The sequence below is a fragment of the Zootoca vivipara genome, chromosome 7 (assembly GCF_965207765.1).
Source record: "Zootoca vivipara chromosome 7, rZooViv2.hap1.1, whole genome shotgun sequence".
In the NCBI taxonomy this organism is placed as follows: Eukaryota; Metazoa; Chordata; class Lepidosauria; order Squamata; family Lacertidae; genus Zootoca; species Zootoca vivipara.
In genome coordinates, this window is record NC_142590.1 from 34,168,390 (window position 1) to 34,195,417 (window position 27,028).

Sequence of the window (27,028 nt, forward strand, 5' to 3'; positions counted from 1 at the left end):
CATCAGGGTCTTTTCCAAGGAGTCTTCTCTTCTCATGAGGTGGCCAAAGTATTGGAGCCTCAGCTTCAGGATCTGTCCTTCCAGTGAGCACTAAGGGCTGATTTCCTTCAGAATGGATAGGTTTGATCTTCTTGCAGTCCATGGGACTCTCAAGAGTCTCCTCCAGCACCATAATTCAAAAGCATCAATTCTTTGGTGATCAGCCTTCTTTATGGTCCAGCTCTCACTTCAATACATCACTACTGGGAGAACCATAGCTTTAACTATACGGACCTTTGTCAGCAAGGTGATGTCTCTGCTTTTTAAGATGCTGTCTAGGTTTGTCATTGCTTTTCTCCCAAGAAGCAGGCATTTTTTAATTTCGTGACTGCTGTCACCATCTGCAGTGCTCCTGGAACCCAAGAAAGTAAAATCTCTCACTGCTTCCATTTCTTCCCCTTCTATTTGCCAGGAGGTGATGGGATCAGTGGCAATGATCTTAGTTTTTTTTATATTGAGCTTCAGACCATATTTTGCGCTCTTCTCTTTCACCCTCATTAAAAGGTTCTTTAATTCCATCTCCCTTTCCTTCATGGATCACTGCCTTGTCATGGCGAAGGGGCTTGAATAACTCAGAGAAGCTATGAGCTATGCCGGGCAGGGCCACCCAAGATGGACAGGTCATAGTGAAGAGTTTTGACTAAACGTGATCCACCTGGAGCAGGAACTGGCAAGCCACTCCAGAATCCCTGCCAAGAAAACTCCATGGACAAAGACAACAGGCAACCCTACTAGTGAATCTCAAACCTGAGAGTCTCAGTATATGAGGTAAACATTTAGCCTGAACATTGCCATTAAGCTCAAATGAGACTGGAAACAGGGGAAAGACTTATAAAAAAATACCGGTACTTCCCAAACTAATCTTCCTGATTATAAGACTTTCTACCTCAGGCTTTCCTCTTTGGTCTAGCAAAAGTGGGCAAGGACTTAGCTCACTTTAGGTCATGCCTCAGACCTGATGTTTGACTGTCCTAGGCTCAACTGCATTTATTTGCTTTATGCTTTTATCCACCACCTTTTCCAATGTGGAATCTTTTCACAAAACATCAGATTAAAATGAACATATACCTGTAGTATCTCAACAGCAAAGTGCTCTCCGAAAGCAGTGGGTCTGTGTTGGTGGACCATCTGCAAGTCATTTTTTGCAAGTTGCCATATGTTTCACATGTGATGCTGATATTAACATCTATTTGAAAGACAGACTTAATCAACAGAAAATCTAAGAAAAAATAGATTTACCAACATAAATTTAAAAATAAGCAGGAATCTTACCTATTATATATAATTCAGCATAACGGTGATTACATTCCTTGTTTTCATTACAGCAGTATAAGGCATTAAATAGGAAATTCCCTCCAGGCTTCATAGCATTTAAGTTGACAAGTGTTACTTTGCCAATGTAGTCATTCACAAGTGTGTACTGACTCCTAGGGATTTCTTTTGCTAAATTTAACCACCAGACTATCTTCTCCGATGAGATTACTTTATTTTTTGTTTTGTAAATACAATAAAAGGAAACATTTGTTCCAACACTTGCCAGGATTTTTGAAGGGAAATACATGACTTCTATTACAAGAAACAAAGTGGATAAAAGACAAAAGAGACAAAAATTATACATTGGAAGAAAACAATCACATCCCAAAAGGTATGCAGTGCAGTAAACTTTCAAAATATATATAATGACTACTATTGATAATTTATAATAGAAAAAATGAATATCCCTTTCTTATTAATTGTAGTGTTTAAGATTACTTCTCTAACCTGTCACGTGTTTCAGCCTGTTTTTAGCTTATTGTTGATTTTCATGTTTTTTAAATAAAATTTGTTGTCAAATCATATTTCTTTAACTGTCTTTTATTGATAATTTCAATGTTTTATTTTGTAGAGCACTTCGAGGTTTTATTACAATCAAGTCGTATATAAATTTTGTTAAAGAAATGAATATATGTATACAATGCTTTTTTCTGTGGGGACACATACCCTTAAACATTTTGTGAATCTTTGTACTTTTGTCCATTTACTATATTTACTTTTCCCGAAATGGCATGTACATGTACTGAAAAAGGAGTCATACATTGAAAAAGGCCACAAAATTTTTATGTAATGTATACCACTCTATACATCAACAAGGCAAGTTTGGCCTTGGAGTTCAAAACGAAGCAGGGCAAAGGCTAACAGAGTTCTGTCAAGAGAACAAGCTGGTCATCACAAACACTCTACACATGAGTCGACTCTACACATGGATATCACCAGATGGGCAGAATCGAAATCAGATTGATTATATTCTCTGCAGCCAAAGAAGGAGAAGCTCTATCAGTCAGCAAAATCAAGACCTGGAGCTGACTGTGGCTCAGATCATCAGCTTCTTATAGCAAAATTCCAGCTTAAACTGAAGAAAGTAGGAAAAACCACTGGGCCAGTAAGATACAATCTAAATCAAATCCCTTATGAATACACAGTGGAAGTGAGGAACAGGTTTAAGGATTTAGATTTGGTGGACAGAGTGCCTGAAGAACTATGGATGGAGGCTCGTAACATTATACAGGAGGCAGCAACGAAAACCATCCCAAGGAAAAGGAAATGCAAGAAAGCAAAATGGCTGTCCAACGAGGCCTTACAAATAGCGGAGGAGAGGAGGCAAGCAAAATGCAAGGGAGATAGTGAAAGATACAGGAAACTGAATGCAGATTTCCAAAAAATAGCAAGGAGCGACAAGAGGGCCTTCTTAAATGAGCAATGCAAAGAAATAGAGGAAAACACTAGAATGGGGAAAACCAGAGGTCTGTTCAAGAAAATTGGAGATATGAAAGGAACATTTCGTACAAAGATTACCATAATAAAGGACAAAAGTGGTAAGGACCTAACAGAAGCAGAAGGCATCAAGAAGAGGTGGCCAGAATACACAGAGCAATTATACCAGAAAGATATGGAGGTCTCGTACACCCCAGGTAGTGTGGTTGCTGACCTTGAGCCAGACATCTTGGAGAGTGAATTCAAATGGGCCTTAGAAAGCACTGCTAATAACAAGGCCAGTGAAAGTGATGATATTCCAGCTGAACTATTTAAAATTTTAAAAGATGACGCTGTTAAGGTGCTACATTCCATATGCCACACAATGGCCAGAGGATTGGAGAAGATCAGTCTACATCCCAATCCCAAAGATGGGCAGTGCCAAAGAATGCTCCAACTACCGCACAATTGCGCTCATTTCACACGCTAGCAAGGTTATGCTTAAAATTCTACAAGGCAGGCTTAGGCAGTATGTGGACCGAGAACTCCCAGAAGTGCAAGCTGGATTTCGAAGGGGCAGAGGAACAAGAGACCAAATAGCAAATGTGCTGGATTATGGAGAAAGCTAGAGAGCTCCAGAAAAACATTTACTTCTGCTTCATTGACTATGCAAAAGCCTTTGACTGTGTCAACCACAGCAAACTATGGCAAGTTCTTAAAGAATTGGGAGTGCCTAATCACCTCATCTGTCTCCTGAGAAATCTCTATGTGGGACAAGAAGCTACAGTTAGAACTGGATATGGAACAACTGATTGGTTCAAAATTGGGAAAGGAGTACGGCAAGGCTGCATATTGTCTCCCTGCTTATTTAACTTATATGCAGAATTCATCATGCGAAAGGCTGGACTAGATGAATCCCAAGACGGAATTAAGATTGCCGGAAGAAATATCAACAACCTCAGATATGCAGATGACACAACCTTGATGGCAGAAAGTGAGGAGGAATTAAAGAACCTTTTAATGAGGGTGAAAGAGGAGAGCGCAAAATATGGTCTGAAGCTCAACATCAAAAAAACCAAGATCATTGTCACTGGTCCCATCACCTCCTGGCAAATAGAAGGGGAAGAAATGGAGGCAGTGAGAGATTTTACTTTCTTGGGCTCCTTGATCACTGCAGATGGTGACAGCAGTCACGAAATTAAAAAACACCTGCTTCTTGGGAGAAAAGCAATGACAAACCTAGACAGCATCTTAAAAAGCAGAGAAATCACCTTGCCGACAAAGGTCCGTATAGTTAAAGCTATGGTTCTCCCAGTAGTGATGTATGGAAGTGAGAGCTGGACCATAAAGAAGGCTGATCACCGAAGAATTCATGCTTTTGAATTATGGTGCTGGAGGAGACTCTTGAGAGTCCCATGGACTGCAAGAAGATCAAACCTATCCAATCTGAAGGAAATCAGCACTGAGTGCTCACTGGAAGGACAGATCCTGAAGCTGAGGCTCCAATACTTTGGCCACCTCATGAGAAGAGAAGACTCCTTGGAAAAGACCCTGATGTTGGGAAAGATGGAGGGCACTAGGAGAAGGGGACGACAGAGGACGAGATGGTTGGACAGTGTTCTCAAAGCTACCAACATGAGTTTGACCAAACTGCGGGAGGCAGTGGAAGACAGGAGTGCCTGGCGTGCTATGGTCCATGGGGTCACGAAGAGTCAGACATGACTAAACGACTAAACAACAACAGCAACATACCACTCTATAAATGAGAAACCATTTTGTCAGTTTAAGAGAACCAGTGTGGTGTAGTGGCAAGGGTGTCAGACTAGGACCTAGGAAACCTGGGCTCAAATTCCCACTCTGCCATGAAGCTCACTGGGTGACCAAAGGCCATTCACTCACTCTCAACCGAATGTACCTCACATTCTTTTTTGGAATTTAGTCCTGGCACTTCTCAGGTGGGTGCCATTGCCATTCTAAGACAATGAGGGAGGTGTTCATGCTGAGTTCTTCTTGTGGAAAAATAGCACTGGTCCTAATTCTTTGGTGGATGACAAAACACAGCCAGAGTATCTTGATTTGATCACTAATTGGCAAAATACTACAATGAAGTGTTTCACTACAAAGGGTTAGCTTGCTGACTCCTGCATAGTAACTCCTTAATGAGAGAATAAACTTGCAGTGCAGTTCAGTTCAGAGGGAGTTCCCACAAACCAGGCTCTGCGATATGCAGCATTACCAATTTACACTAAGTACAGCCTTCAATGTTAAATATAGGTCTGCACATAATTCTAATTAAATACATAAATATATAATTGTTTAGTTCCAGCATTTTGTACTTCTGGTGTTAATGCACTGAGGTGAATACCAAACAGCTTCTTTGCTGCCACAACTTCATTAATGGGTTAATTCTTTTTCTATTGGTTTAATACTAGAATTAGCCATTGAGAGAATAGACCTATCTGAGTTCCCTGCAGGGAAGATATTACCCTTCCTAAGGTTCTCGTCATGTTCATCACAACATGATATGTGACCAGTAAAGCACATGTTTGCTGAATATTAATATTTCATCTTATGCATTAGAGACTTATAATCCTTTACTACATTGTTTCCCATGCATTCTGTGTGCATTGCCAGAAACTGTTTTCTTACAATATACTGGCAATTGGTTTGCAGTCCGGAAAGCCAATTGCTAGAGGCAGACAAAGGAGTGGGTCCAGGTCTATTTTTCAGTACCTTGACTGCACATCCAAACTGAACATACCCTTGAGACCTTGTAAAGAAACTGAAAAATGCTTTCCTCTTCACAAGTACAGGAATTGTGTTTTCTCCTTCCTCACACCTGAACCTCATGCCAGAACTTAAGCATGAAAAACTTACAGCCCATCCTTCCATCACCCTAAAAGTTTTTGTTTCCTTAGAAAATGGGAAAGAGAAATGTATTTCAGACACACTGTGCACACTGATGCCTGTCAGTGGGGTTGGCCCACAGTGATGGAGAAGTTAAGCGCTTTCTGTTTCCATAAAAAAGATTTTCTCCAAGTGCTTTCCCCCCACCATAATAATGGAGGGAAAAGTAAGATTGGCCTCCTCCTTTCCTATGTCCTTTTAAAATGTGGGGTTTCTTGGGGGGGGGGGTTATTGAGTTGTTATTGTTTTTATTTTACTTATGGATTTTGTGGTTTTATATTTTTATTTTATTTTGTAAACCGCTCTGAGACCAGTGGATTAGGGCAGTATATAAATTTAAATATAAATAATAATAATAATAGATCCCCTGAAAGCATCCAGACTTGTGGGAGTTTCTCATCTTCTCAGTGGGATTTGGAACTCATGGGGGAATTTTCCATTAAAAAGGGATCCCTTGTATCATTCTCCCACTCAATGGTCACAGTGCCTATAACCGGGCTCTACCCTCAGAGCTTGGGGGTGGGAGGAATGTATGTGCATAAAGCAGTTTTGCATAGAGACTGGATAAGTAAGAAATGTCCAGGAACTCTTTAATCATTTTGCTCTTTGATAGTATGATTTGTCTGTGGTTTCCAGATGACCATGCCTTCCAGCCTGGCCTGGTGAAGAAAGTCCACACACATATATTATTCCTATAACATGTATTCATACATCACGCCTTATAAATAGGGATATATTTTTCAAAACAGATAATGATCATATGTTGATATTCATAGGATTGTAGAGTTGGACAGGAACCCAAAGGTCACCTAGTCCATTCTTTGCCTTCCACAGTACTAGCAAATCAAATTTCCACTGGGGACAAACCTTGTAGATTCAAGTTATAAGGTGTGCTCCAATCACTCCAAAGGCCTGGTCCAAAAAGCCTTTTGCATCGGACTTGAACTACATATGAAGAATCAAATAGTGTATTGCTTATGATCAATGACGTTTCCATGGTCTTCTCAACCACCTATTAAATTACATAAAAAACAAACAGAACAACACTATTAATGCCACTTTTGCACCACTTTAACTTGAAGCCAAGACATGCATTAATTAGAGGAAAGCTTCCCCTCCGGGGGGGGGGGTTTACATCCAGATATGATGTGGCTTATTATGGCCACAATTCAAAGTAGGAGTTCCATGTACACCTAGGGGTTCCTCCAGATCTCCTTTTCAATTCACACACATACCCAGTAGTTTTTGGATTGATGTACATGGGGAACATCATTAGGTGGAATTGCCAATCCTAATGTGTTCACACAGAAGTGGTTTATATTTGCTCACAGCTCTGTTTGGTTTCTGGCCAAAACTGTGCTTGCTTAGCATATGAGTTCAAAATGCATTTAGAGAGTGAGTTTTTACAAGTAGTTTGAGCTGGGCCAATGGGATGTGGTCCCATTAAAGGTGAATTTTGCCTTAATCTCATTAAAACAAAAAACAAAAAAAGAAAGTAATAATTTCGTGCATCAGTGCCCCTATAGCACAAACAATGTTAGTGCAACCCAGTAAAACTAAGTCATGAGTTTTAATCCCTTTGTTCACTTTAATTCAATTGGTTTCAATAGCACTTTGGCAGCAATGTTTACTGGACCATGCCATGATATGGAACTACCATTGTTTGTATTAGTTACATGAAAAAGTCTATACAGTGGTGCCTCGCTTAACGAATGCCCTGCTTAACAAAATTTCCACTTAACGAAAGGATTTTTCGAGCGGAGGTTGCCTCGCTAGACAAATTCATTTTATGAAAAATTCATCTAGCGAATTGCGGTTTCCCATAGGAATACATTGAAATTCAATTAATGCGTTCCTATGGGCAAAAAAAATTTCAATGCATTCCTATGGGATTTGCTAGACTTTTTTTTCATTATAAGAAAAGACCCGTGGAACGAATTAAATTCGTCTAGTGAGGCACCACTGTAGTTCTATTCGTGTTCAGAAACTTTTGCAGTGCAATAGATATATATATATATATATATATATACACACATACAAAATTCTCACAAATGAAATGTTCAGGGCTGTTAATATTACGACAAGGATTTCCTAGATCAGAACTTAACTTTCATCTTTGGCTTGCTTATTTCATAGAGTGAATTTAGGAACAAGAAAAGCGTCACCTGCCAAACATTTTCAGTTGAATTTGCAAAGCATTTTATTTCATACTGAAGTGGATATGATATTGATGCTGGGCAAGACCAAGATATCTTTAACTGTCCTTCGTCTGTCATATCTATATGCAGATGTGATGGAGGTTCAGGCTTTACTGTAAAACATTATAATCAACAAGGTAGTTTAAGCATGCTGGTTACTTTCAATAGCCACTTATATTCCCATTTTTATTTTCTATTCATTTTTCATAATATATGCATATTATACATTAACATGCATACACACAATGATGCAAAAGCTCTTTCAAAGTGACACAGTAACTGGGGCATGCTTTTTAACCTTATGTGGCTTTAAGCTATGAAGAATAACCTACTGCCTCATGCCCCAGTTCACTGAAAGTATTTCAACATATTCATAAATGCTTTCCTAAGTTGCAGTTGTGGTCTGGGAGAGCTGTGGAGGCAGCTTGTTCAGTTTCCAAAAGAAGAAAAAACAATTTATTCAACATCCCTCTATCATTCAACATTTGAAGGCTTGGAAGAGAGGCTTCATAGCTGGGATGTAACAATGAAAAGGAACCTCAGCCTACAACTGTAGTGGTGAAGCAATAAAAGTGAGGAGCTTCTTTCAGTGATGAAGAAGACAGTGCAAAAGGATGATTAAACATAATGTTTTCTAATTCTCAGGGTGACTAACAGCATTCCCTTAATGATACAAAATCTGGAGGGGATGTTGTAGGGGACTTAATTGTCAATCCACAAACAGCTGTTAATTAAAAAAACGAAAACACGCAAGCCACGTATGTTAAATGCAAACATGCATTTGGTCCTTATTCAATCCTATCTTGAATGCAAAATTCCATAAGCAGAGGCCCTTAGGTTGGGTGCTATGGCCAAGTGTTTACCATGTCTTGGAAAGGTCGGTAGCCTCTGCTGGATGGACTTGCACTCCCTTTGAAGGAAACCTGTGCATAGTCTGGGCATCCTCCTAGCTCCATCTTTGTTACTCGAGTACAGGTGGCCTCAGTGGCTAGGAATGCCTTTTATCAACTTTGGCTGGTACAGCAGCTATGCCCATACTGGTTAGGGATAGCTTGGAGACAGTTGTCTATGCACTGGTGGATGTCAAGATTGGTTTGCTGCAATGCACTCTGTGGGGCTTTCTCCTTAAGGTTGGTCTTGAAGATGCAGCTGGTGCAGGATGCAGCTACTAAGCAGCTGACCTAAGAGACCTACCAACAGCATGTTGCACTGCACTGACTGCCAATGTGCTGCCAGGCTAATCCGTAAACATGGGACCTGGTTTTATGAGGGACCATCTAACTCCTTCAGTGGACCAGTGCAGTCTCTACAATCCTCAGGAGGGCCATTCGTAGAGGTACCATATGCTCCTGTAGCTGTTTCCATGGTCACCTTTAGTGTTCTAGCACCAACCCTCTGGATTTCCATTTTGATGTTAGAGGAATGCTGGCAATGCTAGGCTTCTGAAACTTGTTCAAGATGTTTTGTACAGGCTGGCCCTTTCAGGTGAATGATTCCAGCTATACATGTTGGTATTTTCTGTTTAGTGATTTTTATCTTTTTATGGTTCTAGCCTTGTATATTGGTTTGGTATTACGAAATGATAAACAGTGAATAAATACATCTAAGAAAACAATTAAAAGTTGCTAACCTTAACTGGATGTAGTCAATGGCTGTGATCCAGAGGACTGATTGTACACACAAGAGTATATTCCTTCAAGGCCTTACAGAGGATTTGATGTGAAATGAACTCCACCTAGTGTCATTTTTAATTCTAGATATAATTAAGCTAGATAGTACAGTTTTAAAGTAGCAGGCCACTCAGTGACGTGATTTGAAAGAATCACTGCGGCATTATTCCTATAATCCCATCATCTTTCAAAAGCACTAACCTAATTTGTAAGCAACATGAAATGGTCATTCTAAAAGGTTTCAATTAATTACAAAAAAGATACTAAGAAAAATAGGCTACTGAAATGTTCTTTTCATTATGGTGAGAATGTTAAAACACTAAACAGTTCATAAATGGTCAAATGTTTATGAGGAGCTGCTTATTCTGCCAGAAAGCAACAAAGCATTAAATGCATCCGCCATCTGATTGTACCATTTCCCATGACTTGATTAAAATGCTTTCACCTTTTTAAATGCTAAAATTCTAATTTTAAAAGAATCTGTATCTTGATTTAGAAACACCCATTAAGAAGTAACCCTTTAGAACTTTATTGGGTCTCAGTGTCTTTTGAATTCCCCCCCCTCTTAATCGTCTTTTTTCATTGAGCTTTCATTGAAGGGTTGGGAATGAGATTTTCCAACAATTTTTGATAGCGATGTCACCCTCAAGAATCCAGGCAGTTCATTTGAGTTAATGTATATATATATGTATATATATATTAATTTTTTCAAATCCACATTGTGCTGTGAAGATGCAACAGTTTAACGATTCCAATAAATGAATATTTCTTTGCACATGGTTTGCACGATCCAGCCAGAGTTAGGCATTTCAAAAAATCCCATGGATTTCAGGAAGGAGTCCTGGGTACAAAAATGATTATTTATGGAAAACAAGTCAAATGGCTGTTTTCTTCAAGCTAGTAATTTTGGCAATTTTACCTGCTTTCAGATGAACATTTCCTCCATGCAAAACTGAAAGCCCATGCTTAACTTTTGCAGTACAACCATTAGGGGGGGGGGAGCTGATTTTTGTTTCTGTGAAGCAGGTTCTAAGATCTTAACCATTGCCACGTTAGATTTGACAGTGGCTGCTCTATGCTTTCACTGCCCCAGCCATGCAGAAAGAGGGACAGTATCCATCCAATTATAAGAAGGGGGAAAGACTCACCTGTGAGGAACGCAAGCAGGACACTCCTCCTGCGTGCAGATTCCCTACATGTGTCTTAGGGAATTCTTTCCCTATGCACTCTTCTCCTCAGATGAGCTCCAGTACCAGAAGCAGCATAAGAGAAGCTGCAGGGGGAGGTATAGGGAGAGTTCTGCACTATTTATCCAGATGACAATTTTGCTTTCGGACCCTTACTTCCTTCTTTTTCTATGTAACTGAGGCAGTTCAATATTCATACACACAGAACTTGCCACCATCTTGCTTGTGCCACAACAACCACATTTTAAAAAATAAAATAAAAATGATTTTGCTGGCATGGTTAAGAAGCGTGCAGGACAACCATCTTCCAACTTAATTCATTTCATTTAATTAGAAGCTCCTATCATTCAGGATTCCAATGCCAGCCATGCAGTGAACAGAACCAGCCTACTGAAGGGATCAAAGTTACTGTGCCAAGAATTTTCTTACTTCAGAAATGACAGTATGATTAAATCTTAAGGACACCATGAGCTAATGAACATTGCTCTTGATTTACCTTGTAGAAAAAGTAAATGCTTATAAAAAACTGAAAATACCAAAGGCGTGTCCAGGCTTACATTTATCCCGTGCCTTGAAAAAGCAGGTTTCCCACTTGTCCCTTGCTTTCTAGCCATAAGGTCCAAGTGGTTTTCTGTATGCTCTACTACATTCCCCTGGAAAACCCACTCTTCAGCACTGAGTTGTAGCAAACATAAATCCATGAAAATCCTAACTGATGTCTGCTCTGATTCAGTGATAAAAACAGGGGCGTAGCCAGGATCAAAACTAGGGGGGGGGGGCAAGCCATGGTCGTTCAGGGGCGGGGCCAAGGCAAGAAGGGGAGGGGCCACAAAGTGGGCGGGGCTAAAGGGCCAACGGGCCTGATGACATCGTGGCGGTGGCAGCAGCGGCCACCTTGTGCTTCTGGGGCTGGTAGCGTTGGCGGCTACCCTGCTTGGCTGGAGAGGACGGGAGGGTCGGGCAGGCGAGAGGGGGTGGCAGGGCGGGCGAGGGCGAGGCAAGACACGGCCGCAGCCACGACGGCTCCGAGGCGTTGCTGCATATCAGCATAATATTTCAACCATGGTTCAAGCCCCACCTTAGGAAAAAAATCCTGCATTGCAGGGGGTTGGACTAGATGACCCTTGTGGTCCCTTCCGACTACAATTCTATGATTCTATTGATATATTACCATAGCATATGCATCATTCTGCTTTCTTGAATTGTCCTACTCCTAGGCATAGCATCCAACTCCTAGAGGCCTAGGTGCCCCCCCCCAATTACTGGTAAATACCGTATTTGAAAGAGTCATCCCCCCATGTTGATGGGCTTTCTATGTGGGGCTTATCTGCCCCCCCCCCGTATTTTATTAAGGATGGAAGAGGGAGGGAAGGAAGGAAGAAATAGAGAGAGGGATAACTCATATTTGTGGGTGCCTCTGGGTGACGCTGTGATGCTGGAACTCTGCATGTACAGGAGCCTTGTAAGCAGCTTTCTCTCTGCTTGATTTACAGCAGGCACGTCCAACAGGTAGATTGTGATCTACCAGTAGATCACTGGATGTCTGTGGTAGATCACTGGTAGGTCACTGGCACCCCTAAAAAAAGCTCACCCCAAATTTTCCTCCTCCCTCAAAAAAAGCTGAACTATGACCTGAAGCCCTAAACAAAAATGGGACTCCCTCCCTCCTAAAAGAAGCTCAACAAGTTTGACCCAAACCCCCCAAAACAGGGCTTCCCTTCCTTTAAAAAACTCAACAGCTTTGACCTGAACCCCCCAAAAGGGGGTAGATCACCCCCAGTTTTAAACTCTGAGTAGATCAGAGTCTCTTGGGAGGTGGCCACCCCTGATTTACAGTATACAGATGCAGGAGGAGGGGCAGACTGGAACACCAATGCTTTTTATAAACATCACTGTGTCTGTCAAAGCTACAGCCCCCCCCCCTTTCTTATTCACTTCCTTTTAGCCTTGCAGAGCCACCTTAGTCAAATTGAATCCTCTGAGTCTGCACCCTCATTAAATCGCCAATAGAACTCTTAATGCTCCTGAATGCTCATTAACAAGTCCCACTTAAGAACAATAGGGTGAAATGGTCAGCTATCAAATCTTGCCTGGGGATATATGCTCCATTGTCTTAACTGCTTAACTACTGGTAGCCACTTAGCTTTATTTATTTGATGTGTTTTTGTTACTGCTGTGTCCCCCCCCCCCAGCAAGCGGAGACTTAGCTGCTCTTGCTAAAGCAAAGCCTTTTCCACTTCAGTTTTTGGAGGGGAAAAGTGCTGGTTATGGTCTGTAAAATACATTAATATTTTTGCTTCTAGGGGGGGCAGCTGCCCCCTCCTGCCCCCCCTGCCTACGCCCATGGATAAAAATCGAGTTTTCCCAAGGGAAAGTGGTGGTGCAAATGGAAGTCTAAGATCCTGAACAGCTTCCACCATCAATTTCATGTGGGGAAAGAATTATGTTGTTATTGTTATGAATTACGACAGCTTCAATAACAAGCTTAACATCGCTGGAATTACAATAGGATGAGTTTTCACGTATCTTAGGGAACTCATTCAGGACTTACATCACTGATTTTACTTATTGTATTTTGCTATATAACTAAAGTATGTTGTGAAAACCAAAAAAAGGGCTTGCAATACCAACATTTTATTCTACACCAGCTTATGTATTTGTGTGTTGCTTTGAGGGAGGAGGTTTTCCATAGAATTAAGTTCTGCCACAGTGTATACTCAGTGTATATTCTGGAATCATCATTTTGGAAGCTTCCTCAGACTCTTATTGTTATTCTGATTTTACACTTTGGCCAATAAACTGAAACTTACCAATATCTGTAGGCTTGACTAACATTAGTGGTGACTGAAGCAATGTTATTCCATCTGTGATCTTGAGCCACATAATGTAAATATGCTTGAACTTTGCTGAAGTTATCTGACATTTGTATTTTTGGTTTTTTACAGCATTGCAGTGAGTGACTGTGACATTGTCCTTTAGGGAAAGTGTAGAGGTACTTCCCAATGATGCATCTGTTCTGAATTGTAAAAGAAAAAGAAACCCATCAATTGTGAATATTTTGTATGAAGTAGCATTTCTAAAGCATTTTACTAGATGTTGTTTTTAAAATGGGTTAATTATTTTAGAGCAAGACCCTCTAGAAAGACTATGCTGAACATGCCAGAGTGCCACTTTTACCCATACAAAGACAAGAGAAAGGTTGTGATCATTTTGTTTAAAAAATTCCAATGCCTAGTCATATTAATCAAACAAAAAAGCAAGAGTACTGGAGTTAATGCCATTGTGTTTCGAGACCCCGAGACCACCCCCTCGTTGATGAATAAGACACAAGGGCACAGATATTAGGTTAATGTTATTGGGCAAATTTAGGCCACAACTTTCTTGGTTACAGAATGTGAGCGGTATTGGCTTAGGCATTGGAATTGACCTGACTATATCTGACTCCTGCCCGTCACGCAGGGAGTCCAGTAAGGGTCACCCACCAGTAGGGGGAGCCCCTCAATGCAAACCAACTCCCCTGGGTTCCCAACGGGGTCATGGCATGGCCCTAGCTCCACACCCCTGGATTCCTTTAAAGATCCACACCCCTGGATTCCTTTAAAGGAATACCCTTAAGCTTGGAGGGGCAGGTGATGGCCACACCTTCCCTCCCCCATCATAAGATCAACCAGTGCCTAACCTCTAATCCTTACAAAGTTGTGACGATTGCTATGAGGTAGGCAAAAACCAAATGGCCCATGCCAATTTGCCAAGTGGAAAAATTCCTACCAGGTCCCTCAACAGCGACCAACTGAGGTCCATAGCAAGGCCAAATTCAAAACCTGAAAAATAGGGAGGGAGGGAGGGAGGGAGATCAAGGAAGTGAGCCAAGAGGAAGCTCTTCAGCTCATGCCTCAGTTTAAATGGGGCCAGTCCACGCCCCCAGTCAGCTGATTGGCTGGCTGGCGAATGACATGGCCAGGAAGCTCCAGGTGACGTGGGACTTCATCCCCTGCCCCTGGAGGGGAGTGGGTGGCCACGTGGTCTACCGCAACTCCTCCCCACTGGGAAGTGCAGCAGATTTGTGGCTTGACTGTGCAGCTGTTATTTATCCAAAATTCTGAGGAGGAAAAAACCCATATAGCAACATTTAGTCTTTTCTTAGGAACAACCTACACACTGCATATAAACTTAACATTTTCCAAGTGATTTCCCACATATGTCTGGGTATGGCTCTACCCTCAATCCAGCCTTAAAAACTGGCTATGCTAGCAAATGTCACATAGTTGGAAGTCCTGCTGTGGGGATGAAAGGGTGGTCTTTGTGCAAAAAAAAAAAGCCTCATTATGTATTTTAAAACATAGCATAAAATGTTATGTACAGTGCTGGAAAGCAAGAACACATTTTTACTCACTGGAATATGCTTTGAAAGGCAATAAGAAATTAATTTTCAAACTTTGAGATTAAAGCCTTGGAAAAAGTAGATAAACTTGCACAATTTAAAAAAGAAAAAAAAGAATAATAAACACAAATGCAATAAAAAGTCTAAAACTTTTAAACGTAATTTCAAAACAAAGCTGGGGCTGGAGAATGGAAGGTACAGACTGAAGGAACTGATGTTACAAACTGGCCAATAGATAACCATAGCTGTGCAAATGACGGCCTTTGGGTTGTAGACAACTAATTTCTACTCAGAGTAGAACCAGCTGAAACTAATGGACCTAGTCCTGTCCATTAATTCAGTGGGTCTACTCTACTAACATTCGATACAACCCTTTGTCTCCTTTCTGGGGTGGAGGAATGGTGTTTTCTCAGTTTAGCCTGAATATCACACAAAACAAGTCTGAATAGAGTACACATCAGGTCAGGAAAAAATAAGTCTCCATTATAGGTATCAATGGCACTATCAAACTGCCTTCTCCCTCTTACAGTGTTACATCTGTTTTCAGCAGAAATTAGTTGAAACCTATTTATATTGAGAAAATAGCATAGTTTCCATACAAAGCCTACTTCAAAATTCAATAGTCTCAAGTATTCCTCTAATGTTAATTTCGCAGAATTTGAAGGGGGAGTTCATGATCTGTTTTTGGATAATTTGCTTCCCCAATTCCAAGAAGAAGAAGAAGAAGAAGAAGAAGAAGAAGAAGAAGAAGAAGAAGAAGAAGAAGAAGAAGAAGAAGAAGAAGAAGAAGAAGAAGTCTCATTTAAACCCAATCGTTCCTGCTATTGGAATATTTGGAATAAACCATGGAAAGTATTCATATTCTGGCTTTTTAGCATTCTGTTTTGTTCCTTCTGCAAAACTCAAATAAGCCCAAAATATATTCGGTTGACCTCCCCAAATAAATTTGGTTTTATGCATTTTTTTAATATATTGGAAAACTCCCATAGACTCGAGCAAAAACTTATTGGAAAAAATGTACTATTTAACTGAGCTATCCAAAATGTAAAGCACAAACAGTTTGAAGTATATAAAGTGTATAAAGTTTAAAGTTTAACCTGCTGCAGAAAAATCAATCCTTCATTTAATTGCCCATAATAGTTAATGCAAGTGTGGCACCAGTCTCACATTAGACCATCCACCATCCAGAGAACTGTGTAATTAACTCCACACACCAAATTGTGGTTTTAGCTTGCCTCGCACACAGCAGCCCAGCCAAATGTCCCCCATTTGAAACACAGGTTTTTTCTCCAAATCTTGAGGGGGATATTAAAATTAGGATAAGGAAATTAATTCATCAGCGTATGAAATGTAAACATAGATGTGGTCTTACTATGCTTTCTATCTTGAACTTCTGTCACTTGTGCTGAGCCTTGGTGATAGTATGGCTATTAACTGAGATAAAGGACCTCCCAATCTGCAGAAAACACTGTTGAGCCTACCCCTGTGGCCAGGATCCAGATATGCAGCCAGGTTATTTGTTGTTATTTTGCTACAGATGTTCCCAGTGTCAAGGGGGAAACAAAGCCTCCAGCTGTAGCCTTGTTTTCTTCTCACACATGGAACACTTCTTTGGATAATGACCCACAAATCTAAGTGAATGTGGAACATCCTGAAATCCGTGAAAAAGTGACACACAGTAGAGGATGGTGCATTGGAGCAAATGGGGCGCTGCCCCACCAACCTGTTTGCGTCAGCCAGCCCCCACTTGCCTGCCTTCTCTCTTAGAAGCAATCCAAGAAGTGGAATGGCTATCAGCATACTCTTCAGTCTCAAGAGCTGCCCTTGTAGAAGTCAGAAGGGAGAAGGATGGGACGAAAATTCAGATCCGTTGATGCTACGTAGCATTGGTTAAAAGTAGCACAAATACACAACCCCTTTTGAGACTGGTCTGATATGTGCCAATGTGCTGCAGGACAGTCATATATTGCATAGAAGAAGAGTTTGGATTTGATATCCCACTTTATCACTACCCGAAGGAGTCTCAAAGCGGCTAACATTCTCCTTTCCCTTCCTCTCCCACAACAAACACTCTGTGAGGTGAGTGGAGCTGAGAGACTTCAAAGAAGTGTGACTAGCCCAAGTTCACCCAGCAGCTGCATGTGGAGGAGCGGGGACGCGAACCTGATTCACCAGATTACAAGTCTACTGCTCTTAACCACTACACCACACTACACCTATGTGACAGATGAGCACAAAGGGAATGCAAGCTTACTATGAGACAATCACAAACTTTATTGGTCTTTACGGGTGGTGCTTACAATTCACAAACCATGAAGAACTAACATGAGGAGATAATGACAAAAGCTCACAGCAGCAAAGAATACTTCCCTTAGTTTTGCAACATGAAAGGTTAGTTCTTGAAACTGGCATAAAACTGCAGAACTTTATTTTTAAAGTTGTAAAATTAATGTTTTCCTGGATCAGACTTCAGATAAACAGAGTGAAAAAAACATATACTCTTTACGGTTTGGCTTCAGCTTACACTATACTACTTGAAAGTGGAAAGTCAGCATTGTTCCACTTGCCACCGTTTCCTTCTGTAGTTATAAGAGAAAACAGCTGTGGTATTCATTGGCTGCTGTGTTCTGTATTCTCTCTTTTTTATATGTTACAGTTGCATTGTAATGTGATGGAAAATTCTTTGAAGCACTCAAGAAAAATGTTGTTGTTGTTTCATTGTTGCCTATTATTCATATTAGAGTTTTGCAAAAAAAAAATTGTACTCTAAAAACATCTGTGGAAAATATGTTTTGAGTATTTTTTAAAGGAAGAATTTGAAATAACTGGGTATACTGAGAGTTTAAACAGCCTTTCAGTAATTTATTTTCAGCTACCATAGAGATCAATGTAAAAAGACATATGTTCATATTGCCAAAAGGTAGAAGTTAGAGTTAGGTATCAAATTTCTTAAGAAAAGTTCATTATCTGAATTGGTTGTTTAGGGAATCTGTTCCAGTGGAGGAAATATGCAGGTCAATTCCAGCTCATCCTACTGAACAGCAAGGGAGATGTTTTTGGCCAGAGTTAGAAACTGCCTGGCTGCATCTGCATATTTGGTGGTTATGAGGGTACTTGTGACTGCATCCTGGCTATGTATGTCTGTTAAGCTGTCTGTTAACAGATATCATAAATCATGGACAGCTTATTCAAAAATTTGAGCAAAATTAATGCAGCTATTTTTCTCAGTAGACTTATATCCCAATAAATTCTTACACTGCTTGACTCATTACAGTCAACATTCAGATACCCAAAAGACTCTGGAGCAAGAACTCCTCACTCTGCATGCAGCCTAATTCCACCACCAAATTCCAAGAAATAATCCTTGGTTTCCCTTGGTTTGACAGACTGATTTTAGAACCCTTGTTGTGCACAAGAAAGTTAGAGTCACTCTGTTTAAAAAGGGGCCACATTGTTATTATTTTTGTCTGCAGTTAACATAGCAATGTTTGAGAGAGCATGTTGTATTCTATAAATCTGATGTGTGATATGATGTTTGAATCTACTTGCTCATACATTTGCAGCTTAATTCTATGCTAATCATCAAAGTTAACCAAGCATACACTTTTATGACTAAATTTTGCATTTAACATAAAGGACACCAGGTCATATAAGCAAAACATCTAACTATTCAAAAACACATGGAACAGCAATACAAAATTCCAAAGGGGCTGTGTGAAGGGTACCGCTGGAAAACATGCCAATAGTAACTGAAGAAATATAAAGTATCTGATGTCAACATGATGAGGCAGGCTAAGTTCATCCTTTATGGCCAAACCATGAAATATTGCACAATAAGTATATTGACAGAATAGACCTCTGATCTAAATAAAATGCTTTGTTGTTGTTTAGTCATTTAGTTGTGTCTAACTCTTCATGACCCCATGGACCAGAGCACGCCAGGCACTCCTGTCTTCCACTGCCTCCCACAGTTTGGTCAAACTCATGTTAGTAGCAGAGTTTCATAAAAGGACAAATATAGAGCAGGGTAGGGGGAAATCCCAATGTTAACAATTTGCTTTTAAAGTTTGGTATATAGGGGCAGCTGATAATTTCCTATTCCTATAATTCCTCCAGGCATCCCCAAACTCGACCCTCCAGATGTTTTGGAACTACAATTCCCATCATCCCTGACCACTGGTCCTGTTAGCTAGGGATGATGGGAGTTGTAGTCCCAAAACATCTGGAGGGTCGAGTTTGGGGATGCCTGCTCTTCTCCCAAACCCATTACCGCCGCTAGTGTTAGAAAAAGTAAAGCAGTTTTTTTTATAAAAAAAAAATCCTGTAAATTGTAAACTACATAAATTTCACATTTGACATAGATTATACTTACAATGCATACAACAGATTCACTGAAAGGTCTTCATCCAGGTATGGTGACTTAGTAGATAATTCCACAAGACAAAATAACTCCTCTGTGCTTTCTTTAGACCAAAACTGTAGATTCCATATTGAATCTAAATGGAAAATGTACATATTTTTCAGAACTTCATTGCAAGCCAAAACCACTGAAATACCATGTACAGGAGTGAACACATTTCTAAGAAAGTGCCCAATCCCAAATAATCAATCAAGTGTTCTTAAATTATGGGGTGGTCTTAATTCTTTTACTGGTACCAATACCAATAAATTCAAAACATCCACTTACATTTTCTGCAGTGGCTCCCTGTTTGTGGAATGTTCTCTCCAGGGAGGCTAGGCTGGTGTCTTCAATGACACACCTTTAGGCGCCAGGCAAAAACGTTACTCTTCAACCAGGCCTTTGGCTGATTAACATCCTATACCCTTTTAAATGTGTTTGTGGGAAGGGGTGGAGGTTATTAGTTTGTTTGATTTTATTGTGTATTTTGTGTTTTTTATCTTGTGTTTTTATGTTTTGAACTGCCCTGGGAGATATATGGAAGAAGGGCTGTGTACAAAACAACAACAACAACAACAACAACAACTTGCTACAATAATAATGATTGTACCTTCCCCAAGCATACCTATTTGTTGAGATGTGAAAGCACCGCTTTCTGAGTATGTAAATGCCTTGATTTCCATTTCTGAAGTATATACAAAACAGTTAATATGTGTATCACTCCACTGGCAACATAGGAAATGATCTTCAGTCACCAGTGATGTGGCATTGGCTTTAATTGTACCATGTTCCTCATTTATGCTAGGACCATTCTCTGCAATTCCAGCGGGCAAAGAAATGTTAGAAGTCTTTTCTGGTGGCACACATGGTAGCTGAAAGCTCTGTGGAGGAATCTGATATACCATGCAATAGGAAATTACCATTCGAAGAAAATCTGAGGGTACAGGGGGGGAAAGGATTAGTCTGAATACCTCATATAACCAAGAGCCAGAACATTTATTAGCACAAGATAAAACAAATTCTGGGCAAAATTATTGAACGCACACTTCCGAAGACATGCATAAAATCACATAAATACATCCACTGATACTTAAATAAGTTTTTGGCCATCAGCTTAATTCTGGGTTCCCCACCACCCCCATTCTTTTATTTTGTCATTACTCATGAACAAAACATCAAGAACTAGATTCACATGGATATAAAATAACTTCTGTACACTGATGTGAAGCAGTTCAGCCACAGTTCCATTCCCTGAGAAACATTCCAAAATTGCCTTCATCTTTCAGCAAGGAAGAGTATATATTATAAACGAATGTATTATAAAACAGCATATTTATATTTCCCTGTAAAAATTAGTTACAAAATTCAGGAGTACAAATTATTATTATTATTATTATTATTATTATTATTATTATTATTTACATCGTTTTATATGGTTGAGTTTTTAAATTTGGCAACTGGTGTTTTTTTGTCTTGATTCTGGTCACTGACCGTAATAAAACCACTTGTACTTGTACTTACTTTGTAAAATTATGTGTCCGTACATACAAAGGCCTTGTGCAGTAGATCAATGTATGAGGAGAGACAACTATTAGCCCCGCCAAGAACATTACAGGCAATGTGCAGCTCTTCCCCCTGGAGCTCAAGGGGAATAGCACAAATATGTGTAGGGAGGGGCCCTTCCATGTAACCTGGAACCCCCTGCACTGTTAAATGCCCTTTCCTCTGCAGCACACAAAGCATCATTCATCTTCTTCATATCTTTTTTGCCCAGGCTTTGCCCCATAAGACTGGACCCCGCAGTCACTGAATTCTTGCTCTCTATGTTGTATCACTGTTTTTATGATACTGTTTTGTTGTTTTCATGTTGTAATCCTGTCCACCACACAGATATCTTTAAATATTGAACAGTTCAAGACCATATAACACTGGTCTTGAAAGATCTACATTGGCTCCCAGTACGTTTCCAAGCATAATTCAATGTGTTGGTGCTGACCTTTAAAGCCCTAAATGGCCTCGGTCCAGTATACCTGAAGGAGCGTCTCCACCCCCATCGTTCTGCCCGGACATTGAGGTCCAGTACCGAGGGCCTTCTGACGGTTCCCTCATTGCGAGAAGCCAAGTTGCAGGGAACCAGGCAGAGGGCCTTCTTGGTGGTGGTGCCCGCCCTGTGGAACGCCCTCCCATCACACGTCAAAGAGAAAAACAGCTACCAGATTTTTAGAAGACATCTGAAGGCAGCCCTGTTTAGGGAGGCTTTTAATGTTTAATCGATTATTTTATTTTATTTTTCTGTTGGAAGCCACCCAGAGTGGCTGGGGAAACCCAGCCAGATGGGCGGGGTATAAATAAATTATTATTATTATTATTATTATTATTATTATTATTATTATTAGGGAAACCACTTGTAGCATCTGTTGTGTTGAGCTATTTCAGTTGCTTTTGTTTGATTTGCTCATTGCAAACAGCTGAAAGTCTTTAAAATTATTTAGTAACAAACCTGATTTGCAAGGGGGGGAGGTTGAATAATTTTGATTGCAACTGCATGCTTGGGTTGCTATACTATTACAATACCTAGAACAATTTCATCACAAAAATGTTTGCTCTGATATGATCTGAGCTATAATATTCATCTGCCAATCTGTTACTAATTCTAGCATCAAATCGCTCAAAGATACAGAGAAATTCAGGAACAATGGCCAAGAAAGAAGTGCACCCAATAGCATCTTCTAAGATTAGTTTTCTTATGCTGTTGTTTAGAAAGAGTAACAGACAACTTACTCAGCTGTAGAAGTCCAGTCAAAGTATTATACCAGTTCATCTTGGTCTAAACAGCAGATCTGAGGGCAAAAACAATTGGGGGAAATAATGTCACACTGGCATTTATAGAAGAATAAATAATATTTATGACACAGCAAACCAACTCCTACTTAAGGCTGACTGGGAAGGACAGTCTTGGATCTGCTGGATCCAAAGTCAATTGCTTCCATAATATGGCCCTTTACCCTTGCCAGTTCTGAGCTCCTATACTCATAGGAATTCTCCCTCCCACTGAAAGCAATGAAATGTGTGTGTTTTTAAATAAATAAATGAAAATAAAATACACCTCCCTCCCAAAGTGAACCAGCAGCACTTTGGAAGTGATGGATTGACTGCCACTTATCTCTTCTCCCACCCCCACTGCCAAAGTAGGATTGCTGTGTTACTAAAATTGCAGTTCGTAGAGATCCTGTACATTTGTGGAAAAATAAAGAAAGCTAGAATTCAAATGCATTTTGTTAGAGGAGTTGATGCTTTCAGCCATGGTAACAACAGTTCTGTATTTGAACTGTAACAAGTTTGGTTCTTCTCCCAACAAGGAAGTTTACATGGTCAAGCACTACAGCAATTTAAAAGGAGTGGTTATAACTGCTATTGTGCATTTGAGAATAACGCCAAAATAGAAGCCATGGTGGTTATGACATGCTGCCAATAATAGAAGAAAAACATAAGCAATGTGTCTTAGAAAGAGTCAACAGAACTCACATATATTTAGCCTGTCCATTCATTTTTCTATGGCCTTGAGAGCCCCAACGCACAACATAGCACTGACTAGACACCCACCATTCATTTCCGTTGAGAGAGAGCAGAGCTATCTGCACATTCTTGTATGAAGCACAGATCTGCTCTTTCCATTTAAGTAAATGAAAAACACCATACATTGTGCAAGAGTCCTCCCCCCCCCCCGTGTTAGAAGTCTACATAAAACGGAATATGGGTAGAATTATCTTCTCACCAGATTAAGAAACATAGGAAGCTGCCTTCTACTCAATCAGACCATTGTAGGATTTGAAGGGGCTCTTTCCCATCTTTCCCAGTCCTACCTGGAGTCCCCAGGGATTGAACCCAAGACTTTCTGCATGCAATACAGATGTTCTGCTGCTAAACTATGGCCCTTCCTCTATGTTAGTACAATACACACACACACACACACACACACACACACACACACACACACAGTGGTACCTCTGGTTATGAACGCTTCAGGTTACACATGCTTTGGGTTATGTGCTCCGCTAACCTGAAAGTAGTTGCTCCTGGCTTCAAACTTTGCCCCAGGATGTGAGCGGGAGGTGCACGTACAGCAGGAGGCGCCATTAGTGAAAGCACGCCTCAGGATAAGAACGGTTTCAGCTTAAGAACGGACCTCCAGAATGAATTAGGTTTGTAACCAGAGGTACCACTGTATATCTCAACCTCTTCTGTAAAAATAAACAGTATCCATTTCTTCTGAAGACTGTATATTACCAACATACGGTATACTAAACCCATATAGCTTTGTTTGCTTAAAAGCCAAAGCCAGAATGTGATGTACAGTGGTACCTCGATTTAAGTACACAATTGGTTCCGGAAGCCTGTACTTAACCTGAAGCGAACTTTCCCATTGAAAGTAATGGAAAGTGAATTAATCCGTTCCAAATGGTCCGCGGAGTACTTAAACTGAAGCGTACTTAACCTGAAGTGAACTTTCCTATTGAAAGTAATGGAAAGTGCATTAATCCGTTCCAGACGGTCTGCGGAGTACTCAACCTGAAGCGTACTTAACCTGAAGTATGAGTGTAATTGGTTCTGTGCATTAATCCATTCCAGACGGTCTGCGGAGTACTCAACCTGAAGGGTACTTAACCTGAAGTATGAGTGTAATTGGTTCTGGAAGTCCGTACTTAACCTAAAGCGTACTTAACCTAAAGCAAACTTTCCCATTGAAAATAATGGAAAGTGGATTAATCCGTTCCAGACGGGTCCGCGGAGTACTTAAACTGAAAGTACAGTACTCAAACCGAAGCGTATTTAAACCGAGGTATGACTGTACCTTTATAGGAAAACTACTGTTTGAGTTATTAGCTTCACAACAGCAGCTGCAACCAGTTAAAGTCAGCTTCAAGAGTTTATAGACTGTCCTTCCCATACATGAGGGGTAGGGAACCTCTGACCCATGGTCTAACTAGGCCCACCAGGCCTCCGCATTTTGCACATCAGGCCATTTTGGCTAAGCTACATCCACCTACCAATCACTTGACTTCATACATGACATCAGGTGTAGGCAGGTAAAAAGGTGGCAAGGTTGGTGCACCCAGTGCATCAAAGCACAGTGCAGGGCTCTTTACGAAGGGCTTCCAAAGAGCCTTGCGCAGAGCTTTAAAGTCTTGCTCATCTGAGCTTCAGAGCACCATGAAGGGCTTTTTAGAAGCTTCTTGCAAAGAGTGCTTTGATGCCATGATAATCAGCTGATTGTTGGGACCTCAGTGCCGTCCAGGGATCCTTGCTTCATATTCTCTTTCTCTATTAGCAAACCATAATTATGATGCATCTTACAATAACCTTAGAAGATACACCTTCTGAGGAAATGAAAAATTTAGCTACCTCAGATCCATAGCAAACAATTAATTCAAGTAACCCAAATGGATTATGCAAATCTATTATGAATAAGGGAAGCTTCCATATTCACTGAATATGCACCAGTCCAAACTAGATATGGCCATTTGTTTAAAAAATTGTCCGGGGGGTTGGGTGGGTTATATTTAGTAAACGGCAAGTGAACTGGTGCTGAGTCAGATCTTGACAATGGTAGGGTAGGGAGCTTTAATCCTTTAGCAGACCAAAAAACCATAAGCTCTCAGATCACAGAAATCAATCCCCATAAAAGCCTGGGTGAACAGCAACACTGTTTTCAGTCAACACGGAAATATTTCCAATGCTCATGCCACAAATTACTGTGCAGATTTGTATGTACGTTCCCTTATCTCTCAATATCTGCTCCCGTAAAGACATAGAAAGTGAGTGTTGAGGCAGCATGCCACTGTGGCAAACTGGGGGTGCAGAGTGATTCCTTAACATCCTGCTTAACTCCCCAGTTCTTTTCTGGGCTTCCACAAGAAACAAAGCACTAAATATGCCTGGATATACCTATATAGAAGCCAAAACTTCAAGCAGTATATAGCTAGAACACCAGCATAGGTGAATTGAACATGAAATATCCATGCCACATGGTTCCAACTAAATAGTAATGTTGAATTTATTTAGGGAAATCAAGGGTTTGTACAACACTTGAAAATAAGGGAAGGAAGGAACTTCTAAAATTGGCATCACAAACACACACAGAGAGAGTTGGATCCAGATGTATTCCAGAAGAAGAAATACTGGCAATGCAATTGTTCTGTAAACTGTTGCACAAGAGCCAGTGGAAGACCTCACACACTATGGACTTTCAGGGCCAGATTCAACTAGCAAGTCCCACATGTCCCCAACATTGGCTCTGGGGAGGTCAAGAGAACCCCCAGAATAGCACAAGGGTGGAAGAGCAGGGAATCATTCCATCTGGCAAGCAAAAATGCTTGCACCGATGGGACAATTGCCATAGTGCTACATTGATTTCCTCCCTTAGTTTATTTTTCACATGTGTGAGGTCAGGAAAAGCTCTTCTGCTTGTGGAAAAGGTCTATTTGCAGAAAAGCATCTCTGAATCTCATCCACTGTATCTTAAGCTCTTTACTTCATTGTCAGACAATGTATTAATCTAGACAGGGTCCTTTAAACTTATTTGATTCCCAAAGTTCATTTGTTGCTCAAGGCACTTTCAAATTGAAGACGAGCTGGCTGTGTCTGGCACACACAAAAACCTACCTCATACTGGAAACTCTCTGGTCAATGTGGAAGCTGAGTTTGAAATTTCCTGCAGAAGCAATCATATCTAGATGGGGTGGACTTTGGCCAGGGAATATTTCCCACTGTCCCTGATGCAGATCAAAGTTGGGAGTTTTAGCTAAGTACTGAATGCTTTTGGTGCGGTGCATGCCACATCTGGTCTCACAGAAAGAGGAAGATGCTTTCAAACATTTAAAACTGAATTAGCATTATGTCACTAAGAGAGGGAGGATAGGAAAGGCAGATTGCAGGTGTCAGCTGCAGACTTTGATTCACAAAGGGTTTATGGACACACACATAGTCCCATGATCCCATCCCATTGCAATGCCCTGTGGAAGGTAGCTATTAGCAGTATTTTGCATGTGTGCTGATACCACCAGGAACCATTTCCCAACCCTGGAAGCTGCAGGTGGCAGTGGGGATACTCACATTGTGGGGGCTCCTATCCACAAGGCAAAAACTTCTAATTTTAAATGTGGTATGTACAGCATTCACTACTTGAATGCCATTTTCAACGGCATTCCAACAACGAATGCAAGATCAGTCTTAAACGGGACCTGCTTACATGGGGTGAACTTACAAGGTCTGTAACATTATTTAGGAAGGAATTCAAATTTAATGTGATGCAGCCTCAGTGTCATGAAGTCCATCACTTTAAATCAGGAAATTAAATTGAAATTCATTATTCATATTCACAACAACTAGGCTAAAAATGAAATAAAAAGGGCTGCCCACTGTGGAAACACATTTTATTGCTTATAAAATAAGATAAAAATAAGAAAAATTGTTCTTTTCCATTCCCTAGAGTTTCACTTGGACATGGCAAGTCACAA

The 27,028-nt window shown here is 40.5% G+C and overlaps 1 protein-coding gene across 2 annotated transcripts in view; it reads right to left on the reverse strand.

Annotated features, from left to right (window-relative positions):
* The window catches only part of LOC118088495 (leptin receptor), a 53,948-nt gene that overhangs the window by 19,074 nt on the left and 7,846 nt on the right, over window positions 1–27,028 (reverse strand). Inside the window, exons 2-9 of one of the 2 annotated variants that reach the window (XM_035122208.3) lie at window positions 22,293–22,351; window positions 20,137–20,445; window positions 19,485–19,608; window positions 13,542–13,747; window positions 7,842–7,987; window positions 6,544–6,688; window positions 1,312–1,605; window positions 1,108–1,225 (exon numbers count right to left, since the gene is read on the reverse strand). In XM_035122208.3, coding sequence (XP_034978099.1) covers window positions 1,108–1,225; window positions 1,312–1,605; window positions 6,544–6,688; window positions 7,842–7,987; window positions 13,542–13,747; window positions 19,485–19,608; window positions 20,137–20,445; window positions 22,293–22,332 — 1,382 coding nt within the window. In that variant the 5' untranslated portion in view covers window positions 22,333–22,351. Of the gene's footprint in view, window positions 1–1,107; window positions 1,226–1,311; window positions 1,606–6,543; window positions 6,689–7,841; window positions 7,988–13,541; window positions 13,748–16,835; window positions 17,025–19,484; window positions 19,609–20,136; window positions 20,446–22,292; window positions 22,352–27,028 lie in introns of those variants that run through there. The other variant, XM_088673934.1, reaches the window with a different exon arrangement.